We start from the raw sequence: 21626 nt of genomic DNA, 5'->3' as shown, positions 1-21626 counted from the left end.
TATGTATGAGGAAACCTACTGGGTACACTCATTTTTCTTTGATGGCTTTGTATCTGCTTTGATCAAAAATGTGTTTTTCTCTAGATTTTCTTTTTTTGCTTCAATTTTTTGAAGCACATTGTCTCAGAGAAGTTCTCTGCTGTAAAGAAACTGAGGTGAGTTCCTCCATTCATCGTATAATGTTTTATACATGTCTGTTATCTTTCTTTTTTTGTTCTGTTCCCTGTTGGTCTGTCTGTCTGTCTTTCTGTCTCTGTGTCTCTCTGTCTGTCTCTGTCTAGTTAGGATTACCTTTCTACGTGTCTTTCTGTTGCTAAAGTTCACTGTAACACTGATACAGCAAATAACTAACTCACTGAATGACTGGTTTCTGGAGGCAAGCGTCAATTTTTATTCTTTCTCTTCCTCTGATTCCGGATGATTTCATCATCATAATTTTTTTGTTTTCAGAAGGAAGAATTCCCACTTCAAAGACAGTGATTTCAATGTGGAGGAATTCTGCCAATTAAGTGAGTCAGTGTGTCTCATATATTGCTGCCTACAAACAGGGTACCTCTCTTAGACCTTTGATGGCTGTGACTCATTAGACAATCACATATTATATATGATATAATTTATTCAGTGCATTCAGAAAGCCTTCACCCTTTTCAGATTTTATCACATTGCAGCCTTTTGTTAAAATCATTTCAATAATTGTATGCCCTCATCAATCTACACCCAATACACTATAACAACAGAGCGGAAACATGCATGTCTTTTTCAAATCATGTCCAATCAATTGAATTTACTACAGGTAAACAAATGGGAGGCACCTGAGCTTCATTTCAAGTATCATAGCAAAGGTTCTCTCATGTCAATGTGATATTTCAGTTTTTCCTTTTTTATCAATAAAATGCAATGAATCTAAAATTCTGTTTCCACTTTTATGGTGTATTGAGTATAGATTGGTGAGGGGGGAAATTATTTAAATGATTTTAGCAAAGGATGCAACATAACTAAATGTGATAATAGCGAAGGGGGTACACACGTATGTATGTATGTATGTATGTATGTATGTATGTATGTATGTATGTATGCATGTACGTACATATGTACATACTGAAGTCATGTCTGGGCTCACCTCTGTTCCACTGGCTTCTGTATTTCAGTGCAATTCTCTACTCAGCATTTCTTTCATCTGTCTAGATCTAAACAAAATCATGTTTCTGAGGTTTACTTCCCTTATTCTAAGTCAAATCAGTTCCACTAGCATTTGGTATTCAATTTTGAAACCATTGAAAACAGCGATAATTTTGGTGAACTCTGGACAAACTTACCTGCTGTTAATGCAGACAGGCCTGAATGAAGTACAACAGCCCAACTTGCTCCTTTTGTCTAGCTGTGACTTTAAGCCTCCAAAAGGTACGACTTATGAGAAAATGGTGTTTGTGAGGGGCAGATGTGGAGCACTGGGTCAGGATCAAAAAGGAAGTGATGTACAAATGAGAAATCAGGTGCTTTTGGAGGAAAGGGCTAATACAGTAATAAAAAACAGTGACTGAAAAATGCCTGTCAAGTTGGTAATGGGAACTAACAGCCTTGCTGTCTGTTTTGTTTCAGAGTCAAGGGATCGTGGCAGTGTGACCAGTTTGAGCAGCGAGTTTTCCCTCATCACTGAGGAGGCGGGCGGTGCCTCCAGCCTCACCACCGATACTGTGGACATGTTTTCCAGCCAACCCCAGGCCTCAAGCTGGTCAGTATCACACACAGGCTCACAGAGTCAGGGATTTATTTCTCTGTTGTATCACGGTCTGGCTGAACACTGGAAGGTGTGAATTAACTTTTTTATATACGGACACTGCTGGAGCTTTAATATTCTAAATTAACGTGATATATCCTGTATCTAAAATGAGAAGCATCAGCTGGTTGCAGAAAGCTCAACACTTGAAATAAATTAAATACAAAAAAAAATCTGAATATTTTATTTACAACCCAAAGTGTGGTCCCTCAGTGCATCATCCTATGAACACCAATGGGTGGCTCTGTAACCCACAAGCTGCTACAAAAAGCCTACACTCAAGGGCTTCAGGAAATAAAAAAAAAAAGTTGGTAACTTATTTATAAAAAGTTGAGTAAGCCTGTTTGATTTTAAAAAGCTGGTAAACTGACTTTATGTGTGTTTACTTATCACCTGGGTTTCCGTTATCCGGTAATTACCGGACTTTGACTGGTAAAATCTGACGAAATCCGGTATTTTTTGACCCCGCCGGTCAAAATGTCTGGTGAAAATATTCCCTCCAAGTAATGATTAATTATCACTCCGTCTGTTTAGAGCGTCGGGAGTATGCTGAATCAGCCATCCAAACCATTATTGGTCATTTTGGCAAACAAATTACAAGTGAGGACAAGTCGGCGGCAGCAACAGGCCCGCTCATCTGCCACTTGTGCGCAACGAGACGCCAAGGCTGTAATGACAGCGCTTCGCGGTTATGAAGGCTTGAACTTCTCAACAGCCTGCAAAGTTCTCATCAGACCTAGGTGGACTAAACTGGCCAAGATAGCCTGCATGATCCGCACGGCGAAGTCGCCTGGGGGAGAGCAAGGTGACAAGACTGATGCGCATTGCACGTTGTGGAGAGACACTGCACACTTTTGATTTTAATTCAGCTGCTGCACTCTTCGCTGCAGTGAAAATGCATAAAAAGTAAAAAAAATAAAAATAAAAAATAAAAAAGCCTGACACATGTCAAGGGATTTTGTTTATATTGAGTTTTTATTGCATATATATTTCAAAGGCATATCGCGAACGGCCTTTTTAAAAAAAGAAATATGAGCCGCTGCAGAGCTTTTTTTTTCTGGTTGCACACTGCGTTAAAATGTTATGAGACCGTCTGCAGGGCATGTGAGCAGAGCGGAGCGTGCGAAATATAGTCGGAGATCAGAGCGGGTTTTAATCCAAAGGCCAGAGCGTTGGTTCCGTTTCGCTCTGATTCCGTTCCGATAGCACTCTCCACGAGTCTAGGGCATGCACAAGTCCAGACTCATGTGTGCCTTTAAGGGTTAGCCTACATCAGAGGTCATTCGTTGAGGGATGGAGTTTGTAAAATATTTTGAAAAGCAAGCAGACAGGTCATATAGGTGCCATGTCAGGAATTGCTCCCTCTGTTAAATTTGAGCGAGCGTGGAGCGATTTCACTGGAGCTGAATGAAATTTTAGGTGAGCAGAGAGCGGTCTTTGAGCGGAGCTGTCTGGTATGACTTTGAGCGATGGAGCAAAGGAGCGAACACCCACGTAAGCGGGGAGCGGAAATACTCGCCGCTCAGCTCCGCTCACATGCTCTGCCGTCTAGATGTGTTTTTTGTTTGCAAATTATTTTATCTGAGAACAGGCCTTCAGTTTTCTTATGTTCATGTTAAAAGGGCGCATTGTGCAATATTTATTTTAGAAGTTGCGCACGTGAGTCAATTGAGGGCACACATTTTATTTTATACAGCCTATACTTTTCAATAAAAAGGATTATAAATTGACAGGCTTTGATATCATTCTTATATATCCTGCACGTCATATGTCATTTTAAGCTCAATAAATTCAGATAGGTATTTGACTTGAATTTCAAATATTTGTCTGGTAAATCGAAAACCTGCCAGACACTCATTTCTCACTCAACATTTGTTGGTTTTTCATTCTATTTGGTGACAGTGACACGGCTGGCTCGATAGCTTGTCTTGGTTTTTTTTTTTAATCATGCTTTGATATAATATTTACTGTCTGTTGACCATACACAATGTTTCTAGCGTAACTTGAGCTGTCTGGCTAACAGTTGAGCGGAAGCATTTGATGAGCTGAGTGGACTAGTTTATCTCCTGTTGCTAAGTAGTATCTAAGGTCCGTCCTACAGTATTAACTGGAGTAGCGAACAATGTTTCCATCACATGAGAACCTGATGGGACTGTAATGACTTTCAGCTATTATTCAAACTCTCAGGTTTTTCCAGGGAAATTGAGTTACTGCTTGTGAAACTTCATATTTTGATCACAAATCACATGAAAAAATACACAATTTGTCATTTGTTTTATTCTTTGTCAAGTGACCTTGATATAAGATAATAGTATGAATAACCATCCTCGGGAATTAATGGACTTCGTGGAGGCCTCCATGTCATATAGGAATTCCTGATAATTAACACCTTATCTGACTTTTTTCCTTTTCTTAATGTTTAATCATGTGTTTTGGAGAGTCAATATATGCATGTTTATCATTCATATTTAATCAGTGTGTTTTAGATTGTAGGTTTCTATGAACACCAGCCCTCAGAACAACATGTATGTAAGGGCTCAGACTGAAAACTTGGTGAAGGAGTTCTCTGCTACAGGTGCCAGTGAGACACTGAAATATGAGCAACTGATTCATCAGTTTGTTGGAGACACTGCACAGCTGTTTATAATAGTCAGTGTTTCCCCTAGGTTTTTTTGTTGGCGGGGTGGTATCCGCGGGATGCGGGAGGGGGCCTCGTCGGCTGAAAATGTTTTACATTGAAAATTTACATTTAGCGACTCCTCAAACCTCAAGGTAATGAATAGAACAATTTAATTGAATTAAAACACAACACAACAGAACAACATTAATATATATATATATTACAATCTATTTAAAAAGTTAGCCATCAATACAAGGCCAGCTGACTTGCTATCTTGCAAGGATCATACACGCTGGCTTACATCACATAATAATAACAGCTGTTTAAAGTTTTGTTCCGATTAATTCGGCGCTACCCAAGCCAGCTGTAGTAAGTAACGCACTTCTGGTCATTTTCATAAAAATAAAACACCCGTTGTCCTTTAATTATAAAGAAAACCATAAGGATAGTATTTGCGCTTTTATTTTATAAACAGGAAGCGAACCTCCCCTCTCTATGGCTAACTTGAAACCGCCGTAACTCTGTTTTAAATTCCGTTATAGCGCGATAACATCAGGTTTTAAAGCTTTTTCGTGTGAGAAAGTAGCCGTTTAGTTCCCCGTTGTGCCGCCAGTTTATCCAAATAACGCTTGTTTGCACATTTGCTCCGACGTGGTGGGAGAAGTCCAGACCAGCCGCACCTGTAGCGGAGCGGCGGAGCAGCCCAGCTCGGGTCTGCTGAGGTGATCTGCTGTCAAAACCTCACCGTCATACCGGTAGAAGAACGCAAGCCGATTAATTTACCTGCAGCTTTTTGGAGATTAAACACAGGCTGGATTTCGGAAGATAAATGTAGGTCTCATAGATGAAAATAAACATCTGTAGCAGCTACGTAAACTTATTTGAATTAAAAGTGTAAAATGTAAATAGCATCCGACAGTGTGCAGAGAAACAAGCGCGCACATCAATGTCAAGACTTTCACGTTTTTCAAGGGAGGCGGGGGCCCGCGTTGGCGGGGCGGGCCGCTCCTCCAACAGAATGGTAGGGGAAACACTGATAGTATGGAACAACATCTTACCATGAAGGGAAGTTATCACTGTCAATAAGTGGCCTAGTCACAATGTCTACTCACACTTTCACGTCTGCATTGAATATTTATTAAAAAAGATGACGTTTCGGTCATAAAGACCTTTTTCTTGACATACAACTCACCAATATCAAAGCCCTAAATACAGCCCAAAATTACCTGATGGTCCACAGCTGTACTGGAGCTGTGTCCACAATCACATGCAAAAGCTCATAACATATAAACTCCAGGGTAGTAGCAATATGTTGTTTAAGTCCAGGAATGCACTTGAACTTTACTTTCAAGATTGGTGGGTTGAAGAATGACATCTCAAAAGAAACAAGAGAAATGCAACATGGCAACATGAGCCAGACTCATTTTTACTTTTGGCCAGGCAACACTGCATCATGCCAGAGCCGTCCGTGTTCACCATCAAAACATTAATGAATGTTAATGGGTAATTCTATGGTCAGTTCCCCTGACCAAGGCACCAACCTTTCTCTGTTGTTGGCTGCCCAATGCTCCTCAGTGATCCATCAGATGCAGAGATCCAGTTTCACAACACTGTTCATTGTATGATAACTAAAGATTATTCTTATTATATTCTTATTATAATTGAAGACAGACATCATGTCATCAATCACATCACAGGCTGTTAATGCTGCAACGGTGCCCCTCCTCTTCCTCCTTGTCTTCCTCCTCCTCCTGCTGTGTGGATGTTGATGTTTTCTTTCCCTCAGGAGAAAAGGTACCACCTCCTCTCCTCAGATGGTTGTTTGGAATAAACAGAATCCTCTGGAAGAGCATCTCTCCCATCCACTCAACGAGGCCAGGTCTTCCAGCTCATCCTCCTCCAACCAATCAGAACACAGTGTCACACGCACTGGCAGCAGTCCACTGGCTGTCCCTGGAAGAAGGTGAGTGACATCAAACAACTCCATCATCCAGTCTAAGTTTGCATGCTATCTTGTTTTTCTACACACAATTAACTTCATTAATGCAAATTTTGGATGATCACCGCATAGCATGGTGCTTTCACCACCGCATAGCACAAGCACCACCACATGTGGTAAAGATCTTGTTTCGTCCAGCATGTGCATTTATTTTAAAAGTGAGTGAAAGAACGATGCAACACTATTTTGTATTTTAAACACAGCTGTTTGCAGATGCTTACATGTCTACATGTACGATTTTTAAATGTGATATGGCAATAGTAGCAAAGTAAAATGAACATTCAAAGTAAACTTTGTTTAATAACCATACCAGAAGACTACAGAGCATTCTTCTGCGTCCTTCCTCAGGTTGTGAGGCTCTTCAATTCATCCTCAGCACTATGCCATAAAAACAGTTTTAAATATATGAATTATATAGAACTATATAGCAATAGCCAATGAATCTTCTTACAGCTGGTCTAGTTTCCAAATCTGCTGAATCAAAAATATACATACAGTTATTCTAATATTTGGTTAAATGTCCCTATTAAGCCATCCGCAAGCTTCTGGTAGTCCTCTGGCTGAATTTTTAACCACTCCTCTTGACAGAATTGAGAAAATTCAACTAAACTTGTTGGCTTCCCACCCCAGACTTGTTTCTTCAGCACAGTCTACATGTTCTTTATGGAGTTCAAGTCAGGACTTTGGGAAGACCATTCTAAAATCTCAATTCTAGCCTGATTTATTCCTTTACCACTTTTGAAGTGTGTTTGGGATCACTGTTCTGTTGGAACACCTAACTGTACCCAAGACCCAATCTTCTGGCTGATGATTTTAGGTGTTCCTGAAGAATTTGGAGATGATCCTCCTTCTTAATTATTCCATTTACTTCCTGAGAGCACCAGATCCACTGGCAGCAAAACAGCCCCACAGCATAATACTACCAGCACCATGCTTGATCGTAGGTGTGGTGTTTTTGGGGTGAAAGGCCTCACCTTCTTGCCTCCAAACATATTGCAGCTCATTGTGAACAAACAACTCAACAAACAAGTTTTTATTCATCTGACCACAGAGTTCTCCTCCAGAAGGTTTTTTCTTTGGCCATTTGATCTGCAACAAGCTTCAGTCGAGCTTTAAGGGGCTGTGTCTGAAGCAAGGGCTTCTTTATTGCACGGCAGCCTCTTAGCTAATGTTGATGCAAAACACACTTGGCTGTGGACACTGTCATCTGTCTTCCAGCAGCTTATAATTCATTGCAAACTAGCTTTTTCAGAATCAGAATCAGAATTCCTTTATTGTCCCCCAAACAGGGATATTTCTTTGCCACAGCAACCAAAGGACAGTAATATTACAATAAACAATAATAATAGTAAAAAACAAACGATATAATAAAAAGGTAAGAAATATAATAGAGTCGTATATACATATAAACGTAATATTGTACAATAATAACATGTAATTATGAACAGGGTGGCAGTGTATTGTTATTTACAAATAACAGGATTTCCGTGGGGTCTTGAAATGTTTTAAAAAGTCTAAAATTTGATAATCTCAATTTTAGGCCTTAAAAAGTCCTAAATACATCTTATGTATGTTCATTTACCGCTTCCGTCATCGCCTTTTTTTGTTTTTTTTGTTTGTGGGATATGTGTTATTTAGATTCACAGTTAGTTCCTTGTGTTGTACTTCTTTCTGAAGTAACCAAGAACATAAGTGGCATTTTGCCAACAGCCTGGTCGGAATTTATCGCCGTACACTATTCAGTTCCAGAAAGACTTCAACAGCGGAATCTGCTACAACTATGGGAAAGTGTAAATTTAACAAGTGTTTGCTTGAACAACCAGCATTCAGAGGGTAAAAAGCCAAACCTAATAATGAATTTGAAGCACAGTGTACGCTCTGCAAGAGGACCCTCAACTTGGGCACACTTGGTGTGAAAGCTCTGGTGTCACACATAAAATTGGAAAAACACAAGTTGGCTTCTAAAATTCTCCAGAAAAGTCACGCTATCACACACAGTTTATCCAGTTCTGCTCAACCCTCAAAAAAAAATTCATTATGCAGTGAGGAAGACCTTTGTATACCTGGATGCTTGGTAAGTTAGTTCCAGATATGACTACCTGTTCCAGCTGTTAATTCTCTTTTTTATTCATCTCTCAGGTTAGCAGCAGACTACACTCGGTCAGGTTCCTCCCTCTCTACAGAGTACGGGAGTTGGCAGATAGTTTCGGGCTGTGGCAGCATCCATGACCACGCTCACTTCCCACTACCTCTGGCTTCAGTCAACACCTCGTCTGCTGTTGCTCCAGCCTACGACTCCCCACTGCCCTTCAGTTTCCAGGATGAAGGACCCAGTGGACGAATGTAAGTATGATATGCCGTCCCTCTGTATGATTTTCTGTTAACGAAAACAAGTCTGTCAGTCCTTTAATAATCGGGTGTTTCAGTTCAGGGGTGTTTGGCAGTGATTCAAATCCATATCACAAATGTTGATCTTCCCAGCCATCTGTATGGCTTAGGTGCATGTTTTCAGTTGGGGGATTCTTTCCTTTATGTTTTTTGATAAAAAAAAAAACTAAACGTTTTGACAGCATTTGACACCATTATTATATCTGCAAACACCAAATTTGAAAAGCAAGTACACATATTAAAGTAAATGCTTGATGATAAAACTAACAAAGTCTACAGGGAGCTTTGTACAACCATAAAATCTTGCAGTGCTCAACAATTATCTGACATTCATTCTTTGGTGGGGCTGCAGCTAAGCCTTATAATGGTTGAGGAAACTGTTTAACATTACTGCAGACATAAAGCACATCAATCTTTGTTTTGTGCCCCTTCCATGTGTTCATTGTTGGCATATATGTTAGCCAATATACACTACACACAATAAGTTAGGGATATTGTTATTTACATGAGAGCTTTTCCTATTTGGTCTGAATTTTAATGAAATAAGTAAAAGTTCCCTTTGATATTACTAATAATGAATGAGAAGAAACACCATTTTCATTAGTTTAATATTTATTACCCCAAAAATTTAGACAATAACAAGGATAGCCCCAAATAACAAAATTTGACAATGTCAGTAGCGGGTGTTTCCACCATTTGCCGCAATGACAGCTTGACAGCGACGTCTCATGCTCCTCACTAGCCTCATGATGTTGTTCTGAGGCAATGCGTTCCACTCCTCCACAAGTGCTACACGCAGTTCTGCCAGGTCACGTGGGGGTGGGGTACGATCATCCAGTCTCTGCTTCAGCTGGTCCAAGACGTGCTCTATGGGGTTCAGGTCAGGGGACATTGCTGGTCATACCATATGAGGCACTCCGACTTCCTGAAGTCGAGCTGTGACAATTCTGGCACGATGTGGTGGAGCATTATCATCCATGAACAGAAAGTTGGGGGTGTGCTGGTGGAATTGGGGGATGATGACGGGTTCTATGATGTCTCTGAGGTAAGAACGTGCAGTGACTGAGCCATCTACAATAACCAAATCTGTTTTGCGCTGACTGGTGATGCCTGCCCAGACTGTTGCACCTCCTCCACCAAAGGGAACCCTGGGGACCATGTTGACCTCGGCGTATCGCTCACCTCGCCTTCTCCAGCAACGCTGACGACCATCATTTCTGTGCAAGGTGACCCGACACTCATCAGTGAACAGGACGGTAGACCACTGCTGCATTGTCCAGGTCACATGGTCTTGTGCCCACTGCAAACGTTCACGGCGGTGTCTTGGTGTCAGTGGAGTCACCTGCAACGGTCGTCTGGCATTCAAGCCAAAGCGGTGGAGTTGGTTTCGAATGGTTTGTCTGGAAACCCTAGTACCCCTCACATCTCGTAACTGGGCCTGCAGATGTGTGGCAGTTGCATAACGATGTCTGAGTGAAAGGTCCTTAGGTACTGGTCATCGTTGCGGTCTGGCACTCGTTGGGCTCCACTCCTGGTCTGTCATGAACTCTGCCAGTAGTTCTGTGTCTTAATGCAAGTCTGCTGATGACACTTTGAGACACACCAAGTTCACGAGCAACATCTGACTGCCTGCTACCGACCCAAAGGCGCGCTATGGCCAGGTGGCGCTGCTCGTCCGTTAAGTGACGTTGTGTGTTCATGGCTGTTTGAATGATGAACTTGGAATGACTTACTGACAATACCAGCTTTTTATACCCACAGAATGTTGAAATTGATGCCACATTGAAAAGGGTTGTCTTTTAGTTTTTTGGTATTGGCCCCAATATGTAAGGCACACTGTACACAGTGAGACCATTACGTGAAAAATAAAAATGAGGTGTGTCTATCACCCCAATACAATTGCCTCCCTATCCCAAAACTCTCTGAAGTGAAACAAACACCGTATGTATGAAATCCACTGAGTCTCTCACAATATTCCTCAGTTATTGTGAGTAGTGTATATAAAAATAGCGCAGTAGAAACGTGATTGATAAAACTACGAGCTTAGAAACATTGCTTGTACAACAGAAAGCACTTACTGTGTCCAGATCAGTGCATATCTTGATCAGTAGACTTTAAAAAACAAATAAAGTAAGAGAAATGAACATCACTCAGCAGAGGTGGTTTCCTGTTGGAAAACTGCAGTTTTTGTTTCTGATATCTGCCCCCCTACTGAGCCGAGTGATAGACAAGGAGGAGGATCAGGGGTGATGAGTTATCCACCAGGTCCTCGAGGCACACAGCAGGGAAACATAATTTTTGCTTGATCTGACTGCCAAATTAATTCTGTCCCGGCAGCATCGCTAGCAGTCTGAAAATGCAGACAGCATCTTTCTATCTTAATTCTGACTGCATGAGAGAAACTGGAAAGAAGAGTGAGAAGCAGAGAGATGATTATGATGAGCAGGGTGTGAGCTATGTGATGGTCAATTCAGGAGTACCTTGTTGCCCAACTTGGGCTGATTGAAACTGTATTTGCCTTAATCATTCTGTTCTTTTCTCCTCTGATTTCTTTACAAACACTTTTTTCCTTTTCTTCTTATTGTTTTACAGCACTTTAAAAATCAGATTCCCCCCCTAACTTTCTTCTACCTGTCTTCTTATTGTGCTCTCTCTCCCTCCTTCCTCTCTCGACTGTAGGTGTCCATTACTCTCTGAGCGTCAGGCTCGTCTGGAGGCGGTGCGGGAAGTCTTCCTTGCAGCCTACAGCTCCACTGTTGGTCTAAAGTCATCAGCACCCAGCCCCTCTGGCGCCATCTCTGGCCTCCTGGAGCAGTTTGCCCGTGGAGTAGGACTCCGGGGTACCAATGCTATCGTCTGAGCCCTCTTAATGTGACTTCAGACCCTCGTTCTGCTTCCATCCATCCATCCGCAGCTGATGCTACATGTTTTGATCTGGAACGATAAAGTGCCAAACATCTCTGTTCAGTTCAGGGGTGAAGCATTCTATTTTTTCATGAATTTCTTTTGATTTTGTTTTCAAACCTTATAAGCCAGGATGTCATTTTTTCTGTGCTTCTCCAGCTTTTCTCTGGACTTCTTTCATATTGAGTTAATCTGTCACATTCAGGGAACGGAATCTTTCAGCCACAGAATCAAAAAGGGATAAAATATAAAATGCTGAGAACATGGGATGTGTACCTGTTTCAAACAGGATAACAAGAATTCTTCCTTGATCTTTTCATAATGTTTAAAATCCCTAAAGTGGCCGTCCCATGTACAGGAAGAGATTTGTTTTTAGTGCTCTTTTTTGTGCTGCTATTCTTAATGATCCAAGCAGAAATAATGATTTTATTCAGGTGGATTTTGAAGATGAGATAAATACAGCACTTAATGTGTTCTGACAGAAATAGTACCAGGCAGTTTTTGGTTCCTAATTCGGCACTGTTGATTGAAATCAGAATATCTTAGCTGTTTAAGCTAACCGCTGAGGAGTCTAGGCTTAAAGGATGATACTGAATTTTTGAAAGATTTTGGCTGCTATAATAATTCCTTCTGGCGGTCTAGTCAGCCTTCCTCCTTGTTGCAGACAAAAAAATGCAGTCCTAAGCTGAAGCTAATATTAAGTTTCAGCGGTTTGAGTAAGTGGATATGTTATGTCCTGGTTCAGTTTCAGTCTAAAGTCTACAGGGACTGATCTTCACAGTTTTGTGGAAGTCTTAATCCAGAGGCTTAAGTGTCGATCTTTTCACTTCGCCAGTCTAATGTTTCATATCCTCCACTTGAAGTCTATATCCAAACATTTCTTCTCCTTCTTCAGTAGCACTGACATGGTAGCACAAGAGGCACTGAGGATTGTGGTAGCAAATCTGAACCGAATGCCTTTTCAATGTTTTTCTCACTGGACTCTGGTTGAGCAATGTCCATGTGATGCCTGCCTGTGCTGAACGTTCAGCCAAGCTGTTATCCCACAACTATTGTTGAGAAACATGTGCACCTTCTTTCAGGTCACAGGACTTTTCTACCTGAGTGACTCTTAGCAGGATTCACATGTTCAAGTCATCCTCTCCAGGGAATGCAGTTTTTATGTTAAGATAGCTTGTTAGTGTTTGTCAGTTGCTGTACCTCAGGACCTTTTGTTGTGCCTTTCTTATCTTCAGTGACACTGGATCAGATCTCTACTTCCTCTGGTCCAGTTTAAGGTGTTTTTTTTAAAATTATTTAAATCATTTGAAGAGCTTGGCTTGTTTTCAGACAAAACTGTCATCAACAAGCATCTGCAGAGCATTAGCAGCATTAGCTTTGTGAAAAAGCTTTTGCATTGCCTGTTTATCATTTCGTTGCAGGACTGTAAGATTTTTTTTCTTGGACAGTAACATATAGCAGTTGAGTCATGCACACCTCTAATAAGTTGATGAGATGGGATTTGTCATGTCTGAAGAGGATTTGTATTAATTTCAGAAGTAAATCTAGGAGGAGTTTTGGGGAAAATGTATTCACTTTCTTTCATGGTGTGAAATAAGAAGATAGTCATCAGTCATGACTCAGTTCAGCACAGAGCTAGAACAGGAAGGTGTTTAGTGTAGATAGGCATAAAGAATAAGGTGGAAGTGGCTAATCTGACTAGCTCAAAAACACCTCTTGCTTATTTATATGTTGGTTTTTAGCTTGTTGACACAGACTATTTTATCTTTTAGCCCGGTGGTTGTGAGCAGCGACTCAGGATTTCTTTGGGTGCAGCAAGCAAGATGTTGAGGCTAGCTGTTTCCCCTTGCTTTTAGTCTTTATGCTCGGTTAGCTGACATGAAAGTGGTATTAATATTCAAATCTCATTCTCAGAGAGGACCCAAGAAGTTGAACTGTTCTTTTAACTGGTAAAATTTGAAGTTTGGATGTTTTGAAGTCACCTGAGTCCTTATCCCTTTATCCTTGATGCAGTAAGGAATTTGTTTGAATGTCTGCATCAGTTCTCTGCCTGGGCTGTCAAAGAGGTTGAATTTTTGTACCCCTAGACAAATGACAGTCCGTCCAGCTTTATTTGAGACTTTCAGGCATGGCCTGATGACCCTGTCAGGTCTCAAGCTTTGTTTTTAAGATTCTTTTTTGAAGAGGAGATTTCATTTCATCTTCATACGATTTGTTGTTATTTTGGTATAATTTCTACCGTTGCTTTTTAACAGCCAATCACAGGACATTTTCAAATGCCTGAAAAATGTTTGTTACAAAAAATTTCTCATTCGGAGTTATTTCAGATTTTCTCAAATAACTTTCTCACTCAGTTTGTCACTTTTTCACTCACTGGTTTTGCATGACATCCTCCACATTTATCTCAAGTGCGGCATATGATTTTATATTGTTTTACAAATCAGTTTTTATTTTAGAATCTTTTATTGAAATGCTGCATGGCACTCATCCAAGGAGTGTTCTTCTTTGTACAGTTGATGCATTTTTAAGTAATTCTATCTTTTTGTTTTATTCATTGTTGGCAGGTGATAGGCTACAATTTAAGCCGAACTAAGCAACAGGTGGCAATTGTGAATAAATGAAAAGTCTGAACAAATTTGTGACTTGCTCATGTATTTTTTTGCTGTTCATATTATATTGCTTTAACACATGAAATGGGACATCAGGAAGTTTGAGGAACGGTAAGTGAAAGTGTCAAAAAGGGACTTTCTCAGTGTCAAATCATGGCTGGAATAAAGGTACTGAAGGGAGCAGTGCACAAACTTCATTTCAGAAACATAATTGACTAAATTAGAACACAAGATTTATTTGAAGTTTTCTCTCAAATCCACAGTGAAAACCAAACACACATTGTTAAGAAAATAAAAGTTAGATCATGTGAACTTTACATAACAATACCATGCACAGCATGTGAAATGACGTCGTATAAAGTAAAAGACAAACCAAACAAAATACCTTGTTAGCTGCATGCCTATAACCTTCATAGTTTCAAGTCCACTTAAAGTTGGTTATGGCAAGCAACTATCTTTTCACCACAGCATAGCTATCTATGCTTACCAAGGGCATAAGTTTTCATAGGGAAGGTAGGGACAAGTCACAACCAGAGTTTGGTAAAGACAGGCTGACATTGGCTGAAGGGTTATCACGTTCTCAGTACATGAAGATATCAAAGCCAGTGTTGCCAACTTGGCGGCTTTCTCGCTGGATTTAGCGACTTTTCAGACTAGAACTGGTATACAGTTCCTTTAAAGGATTCGAGTCATTATGAGTCACTCACTAAATCACACTGTTTCATTATATTTCTATTTTTGCAACAAAAAGTGAGAGTGACAAGGAAAAAAGCATTTATGTTGATTAATGTGTAGGCCTACATTTTCTAAACGCACTGTTATCCATTTGTCTTGCATATGTGAGAAGTGAACCAATGTTACAGAACCTGTGGAGCATGAAGAACTTTTTGTCAGGAGCTACGGAGGTGAGGTGTTGGCATGTTGGACGTAGCACAGAAAATTATCATAAACAGAACAAATGTACGCTATACAATTATTTCACAATGAACTGTTACCCATTTTTATATGCTCATGTAACATATGTAAGAAATGGTACAAAACAAAGACATTTCATTTCATACTTGCATTTATAACAACAGATCAATCAGTACAGTCGTCTTATCTTGTGGGCAAACAGCGCACCTCCTGTCTGAAAAGACAGCATCGTGTTACCCTTAGCTCTTAGTTTTACTGGCAATAAAACATGGCGAAATTAAACCAGGAGACAATATACAAGTAAATGCAACCAACTTAACTTTTACACAAATCATAAGATACTTGGCATGGTATTGCCCACAGACATTACTAGGCACGTTACCTTTACAGTAGATCCTCTGCTACTTTAAATATTACCCATAATCCGTCGCTGTTATTCTCTAATGCAGGTATAAATTGTGACAGCAGATGGCCTAGTTGTCCCATTTAGCCGTAATTAACCTGAACCTTTTTAACTATGTTACATATATAAGTGTTTGTGTGTCACTGGACTTAAAGTGCAAAAAAAATATTTTAATAACTTTTGATCAGACATATGTGGAGATTGTATGTGCAAAGTCTGTATAGATGACGCTCAGACTGTCAGGGTCATGTGTCTATGAGCCTTTTGTGCTCTTTTTGCATGTGCAATGAAAAATAGTTACAGGGAAAAATGCATTTCTTTAAATTGCAACGCCACCTGGTGGTGCATACATATATAACACGAGCAAGTCAATACTTGGCTGTAATAAACTTGTAGTATACTGTACTTGTAGTTCCCGGGCTACCGTAGTGCATGTACTGCTAGTCCAGGCAAAGTAACTCATTTTGGAGCCAAAAATAGAATTAATTGTAATAGAATTTTTTGCAGCTTAGATCATTTCTATGAGGTGTCCAGAACAACATACTAAAAGTCCTAAGAAATCCTAGTTGAGGAAATATGTTAAATTCTCATCAATCCGACGTGTGATAATGAGGCCAGGCAAGAATACACCCCAATGGGGCTATTTTTTTCCTTTGCTCCTATCAAAATTAAAATTTTATACAATGAAAGTACCCATGAAAAGTAACATTTTTTGTATTACAAGTTTCTTGAATTAATTTTAATATGCAAATGAGCTATACACTCAGGGGCGCCGCCAGGGATTTTGGGCCCCATGAAAGAAATCTAATTAGGCCCTTGTATAGGCCGGCAAAAAAAATTTTATGCCGTTTTATATAAAACTATGCATTTTAATGATATTTTTGACAATCATTCCCATATTTGTGACAAGAACAACATCACAGTTACGTGGTTACTGCTCACTGTCTCCCTTGTAGTCCTGCATGCAGGTCTAATTTATCTCCACAACTGTAGACTCACAGGTGGTGGCACTGGATCTGGGGTGAATAAATACATGTATGAGGCTATACGGTTGTTGCGATTTAATCTTCTGATTTCCATAAAATATAAACATTTCTCTGATTGTATTGAAAGTTGTATTGAGTCACACAGTTTGCATGCACCAGAAATGTTCTCCTCTATTGCTACTGCAAAGCAAGAAGGTGAGAGTCCCAAACTACTGACCAAACATTCTATTGTAGTGATAGCTGAATTTGAACTATATTATATATACACACATCCACATGCTCTTTTTATTTCAGAACTGTTTTTAATACATGAAAATCATTCTGAAATAAATATGGATTATAGGCTATTTTCATTTTATAACTCTGTTTTAACCCTCTGAAAATGATGGTGGATCATCTGGCATTAACATTACTGTATAGCATTATAGAAATCTTGAAATTGAAATGAATCCGCTGATACCAAACATGTCATGCTAGCTTACAGGGAAAGGAGCTAAATATCGCTCCAAATTTGAACAGTTTTTACCGCGAGCTCAATGTGAAATGATTACTTGTAATAATAACTTTCAGTCAGCACTTAATGAGGGATGAGATGAGGATGAGGAACCTGCTGCTGCTCAAACTGAGAAACTAGATTCATGCTGTCTGACTGCCTTCAATCTTTACAGCTGCTGACATTATTATTAGCTTTAACTGTTCTTAAACTGTGCTAGCTGTGAACTGTGCTCACCTTTCTTTTGAAAGAAATGTGTGAGGAGTTGTCTTCCCTCTCCTTGCTGTCTTTCCTTTCTGCCCTTTCCCTTTGATTAAGGCTCCCTGATTTTGCTTTCTTGGGTAAAGACGTGTTAATGAGCAGCAGCCACTCTGCTCCTTAAGGTCCTGTCCACACCAGACCAGGTTATTTTGCAACCGAGGTTTTGTTAAATAAAATTCCATGTCCACACAAGTGGTGTAATAAAAAAAACCGAGAATAACTCGCACGCAACCGTAAAATCCGCCACCAAGTGATGCAATATACGTGTAATACATATGCCACAGCAATAGGTGGGGATGTAAGGTAAAACGGGAAGGCTGTTTTAACCACTCAAAATAGTTTAAAACTGGAAAGGGGAAGCGTGGCAAATACCAAAACACAAACAACAATGGCGACTTGCAAGGGTGCCTCGTTTGTTTGCTAGCAAGAGAAGCAGTCTCCTTCGTTGCTCATCCAGGCACCGCCGTTGTTGCATCAGGTTGAGCAGCTGGACATGACAGCCGAACACAGCTAACAGCAAGACAATAAACAACAACTTTGTCACGTCCATATTAGCCAAGGTATCAAGCGAAGATAGTTAACCTCTAACCACCTTCTAACTGTCGTTACTCTGTGTTTACATTGCTGCGCGTGCAATATTTACAGAGGCACGTGCTCAGCTCTGACGTAAGCAATGGAAATATTTGCGATGTCATATCCACACATTATCCATATATCCACACGCAACCGCTGAAACCTGAATCGGCCGAAAACCTCACCCTGGACTCCGGTTTCAAACGACCATGGTTTCAGTGTTCCAAAAGCACAGTTGCATGTGGACAGAACAGTAAAACCGGGAACATAACTTCATGGTTGCAAAATTAACCGGGCTGGTGTGGACAGCTTTTAAGCTGTTTGGAGGCGCATCTTTCCCGCTCCTGCAGCTGCAGGGTGGACTGAACCATTATGTATTGTGAGGGGTGAGAGGGGCCTCAGACAGCCCCCTGCTATTTTTTATTTATACAGAGTAAAGTTTCTCATCTGATTTATTCTACCAATTTTAAGTTAGTTATGACAATAATTACTTAGAAATATAAAAAAAAAACCCTCCCCTGTTGTTGCTACCTTGTCGTGGTGGGGAGGCTTTGTGTTCCTCTGTGACCCTGAAGACTATACTGGTGGGGGGGGGGGTTATACCCCTGGCACGTACTACCAAGCCAGGCAGTTTTCAGGTTAGAGGCCAATCTAAAAGCAGCATTGCCATCACCCATTGGCAGTAGGATGATTCGCACTCATGTCGGATTGATGAGAATTTAACATATTTCCTCAACTAGGATTTCTTAGGACTTTTAGTATGTTGTTCTGGACACCTCATAGATATGATCTTAGCTGCAAAAAATTCTATTACAATTAGTCTGTCGTAAAACGCTACTTTGCCTGGACTACTGGAATGATGTCCACTTATCAACTTGAGCTTGCCTGTGTTCTTACTATTCACATAATTTTGAGTCTCTATCTCGACATAATCCAGACAACTCTTAAACAACTGCTGTACATAATGCTCATTTACCTGTCAATTTGTAGGACATATGTGCAAAGCTGAGCTGACTTCGCCGGTTTCACAATGTCTTAATACTTCAATGTCGCTATCCAACATTGGGATACCTTTTAAACAAGTTCTAACTCTGTTCAACAACTCTGCAAATACAGGATCTTTTGACGAACAACGGTTTTTAATTCCGCAATCTCCAACTGCAATTACACTAACATTTCCAAATGGGGAATCGTCACCAGATTGCTTAATTTTTCTTAATCTTCCATGGATATAAGCCAATAGTTTGTGATCAACCATGGAGATTTAATCTATTATCAAAATTTGCAAGCTACCATATTTAGCACGTCAAGAATTCAGCTTCTCGTCACCCAGTGGAGTGTAAGGTAAGCATATATCTTTACCAGTGCTAAATGCATTGTGAATAGTAGCCACATTTAAATTGTGTGCAGCTATCCCCGTAGGAGCTGTTAGTAGAATGCGAATGTCATCCGGATCACAACACCCTTTCGACAAAAACCTCACTGCCTCATACTGTATAGCCTTGATAAAATGGCTCTTACCTATCCCTGCCCCGCCTGTAATAAATACATGTAATGGATCTGGCTTTGCTCCATTTACCCTATCTAAGCACCACTGCCTAATCTGATAAAAAAGTACACATCTGTGTCTCATTCAGAGACGTAACTAAAGCCAAACCATCACGTCTGCAGAGGACATTGTTCCTCTTTTTCAAATGTGCAACATATTTACTGTTCGCCACTAAATCTGGAATGCTATCTACATGTTCGTCCACTATCTGCTCTGTCTCTCTACGTTCCTCTATACACTCTAAACGCTCCAACTCCTGCTCTGGGCACAGCTCGCACCAGGCATCTTCTACAACGCCATCACTGTCGATTGAATTTTGGATATCATCCAACTCCTCTGCATCTCTTTCAAATTTGCATCTATTCAGATCAACAAGTGCTTTAACTGAATGTAGCAATTTATCACCTAGTCTCACCCGACCGTGTCTATAAAATTGCTCAAACGTCTCAAACCCTGCCGGTTTGAGCTGCCCGTCTTTACAATACTGCAAGAACAACTGCAAAATGCTCTGATAGAACAATTCCGGATTCTTAGTCTCCGAAAAGCGCACGAAACGAACAACGGTAGGTTGCATAAGTGTTCTTTTCACAACAAAACCGCAATCATTATCTAATTTAACCCTATTGACAGCCGTTTCATTTTTACTCAAAACACGATACTCTGACGCAAATGTCATTAAATGTACCATCTTTTGGCCTATTCTTGTACCTGTCAACAGAACTCCTCATCCACATATCTTCATCGGTAAGACCATGTGATAATGCCTTTTGTTTTAAACACATTTAAACTCAACGCAAACTCATTCTAACAGTATTCTCCCCTACCGGCACAAACACAACTTTCCTAGAGCACTCCTTAAGATGCATGTTTGTCCATCTATGCATCGCCTCTTGAGCACAAACATCCCTATTGTGTAAATACACACTTCCTAAATTTTTCAATGCATCTTTAGCACTACTATTACCATCTTTAGCTGCTTCCCTCTGAGCATTTCCTAACAACAACCCCATCTCCTTTTCTGCCTTGGAGATGTAAGAAATATAGTAAACTACACAAACATAGGCATCGACAACATATTGGATGTCAATATAAGCATTCCAGCATTTTAAAAAGTGGTTTGCTATACTCATAGATCTAAACCTCATTCGCCTACCTCTTCAAAACAACATGCGTCTTCCTGCCAACATGATTATATGCAGCCTCAAAGATGTTTTGATTTAATCCTAGATGTCTAAACAACTGTTTCACACTTTCAAAACTGCCATTCTCATCTGAAAGAGCCTTTTTAATTTTTGTCATAATGGCAACTGCAATATCTTTTTTCATGATCTCTGTTTTTTTCTGGCCCTCATTTTTGCATGCACAGTGGTCCAATTTATGTGCTTTGTCTACCTTACATTTACAAGATTTTTTGCCATCCTCTTCACTGACTTGACCTGAAAAAAAGTTTTTGCGGACGGCAGGTTAGGGAAATTGAAACGACAAACAGTTTTATTCTTTTTACAAGATTTTGAATGTCGTTTTGAATGTTGCTGCACAGATGTAACAGTGTCCAATAATGTTTCATCCTGTGCTGGTAATTCACATGTAACATACTAATCAATAAATTGAACTACCTCTTCATCTGTATTTTTATCAATTATTGGGGCATTCTCTATCCAAAAGAGGCAGTGAACATGTGGTGATCCCCACTGCTGGAATTCCACCCTATAAAAATAATCCTTTATTTTGCCAATAGGTTTAGATGGAGACATCAAGACCTCTTTCAAAAAACAATGCCAGCGAAAATCAAACATTGTGGCCGCAGTGACCGGATTGCTACACAAAAGTTGACAGCTATCTGACCATTCTAACTGTTCAGCTGTCTCTGTTCTACCTGGCTGCTTCAGGTGGACCCTCCTGACAAAATTTATCAAAAGACTTTTAATAGAAAATTAAATTTTTAAGTTATTAAATAATACATTATACAATACAACAAACATATCTCGACAATGGTGTGTTTGGATGACATGAAACTTAGGATACTACTTTGACATGAGCCCCTGAGGGTCTCTGCAAAATTTTAGGCGATGACCACCAGGTGGCGCTTTTTAAATTGAAGTATCTTATATCTCCACAAACGTTTATCGGATTAACATGAAACTTCGTA

At 40.1% G+C, this 21626-nt stretch overlaps 1 protein-coding gene across 1 annotated transcript in view; it reads left to right on the top strand.

The window, feature by feature from the left end:
* mtmr14 (myotubularin related protein 14) overlaps nt 1-14323 on the top strand; it is a 44084-nt gene extending 29761 nt beyond the window's left edge. Inside the window, exons 14-19 of the mRNA XM_030420452.1 lie at nt 85-155; nt 451-509; nt 1600-1732; nt 6184-6360; nt 8536-8739; nt 11464-14323. Of these exons, the coding sequence (XP_030276312.1) occupies nt 85-155; nt 451-509; nt 1600-1732; nt 6184-6360; nt 8536-8739; nt 11464-11644 (825 nt within the window). The 3' untranslated portion in view covers nt 11645-14323. The remainder of the gene's footprint in view (nt 1-84; nt 156-450; nt 510-1599; nt 1733-6183; nt 6361-8535; nt 8740-11463) is intronic.
* Nucleotides 14324-21626: the final 7303 nt, after the last annotated feature.

This window comes from Sparus aurata, chromosome 6 (assembly GCF_900880675.1).
Source record: "Sparus aurata chromosome 6, fSpaAur1.1, whole genome shotgun sequence".
NCBI classification, from domain to species: Eukaryota; Metazoa; Chordata; class Actinopteri; order Spariformes; family Sparidae; genus Sparus; species Sparus aurata.
The sequence above is the reverse complement of the archived record's forward strand: the minus strand, read 5'-3'. Positions and strand labels throughout refer to the sequence as shown.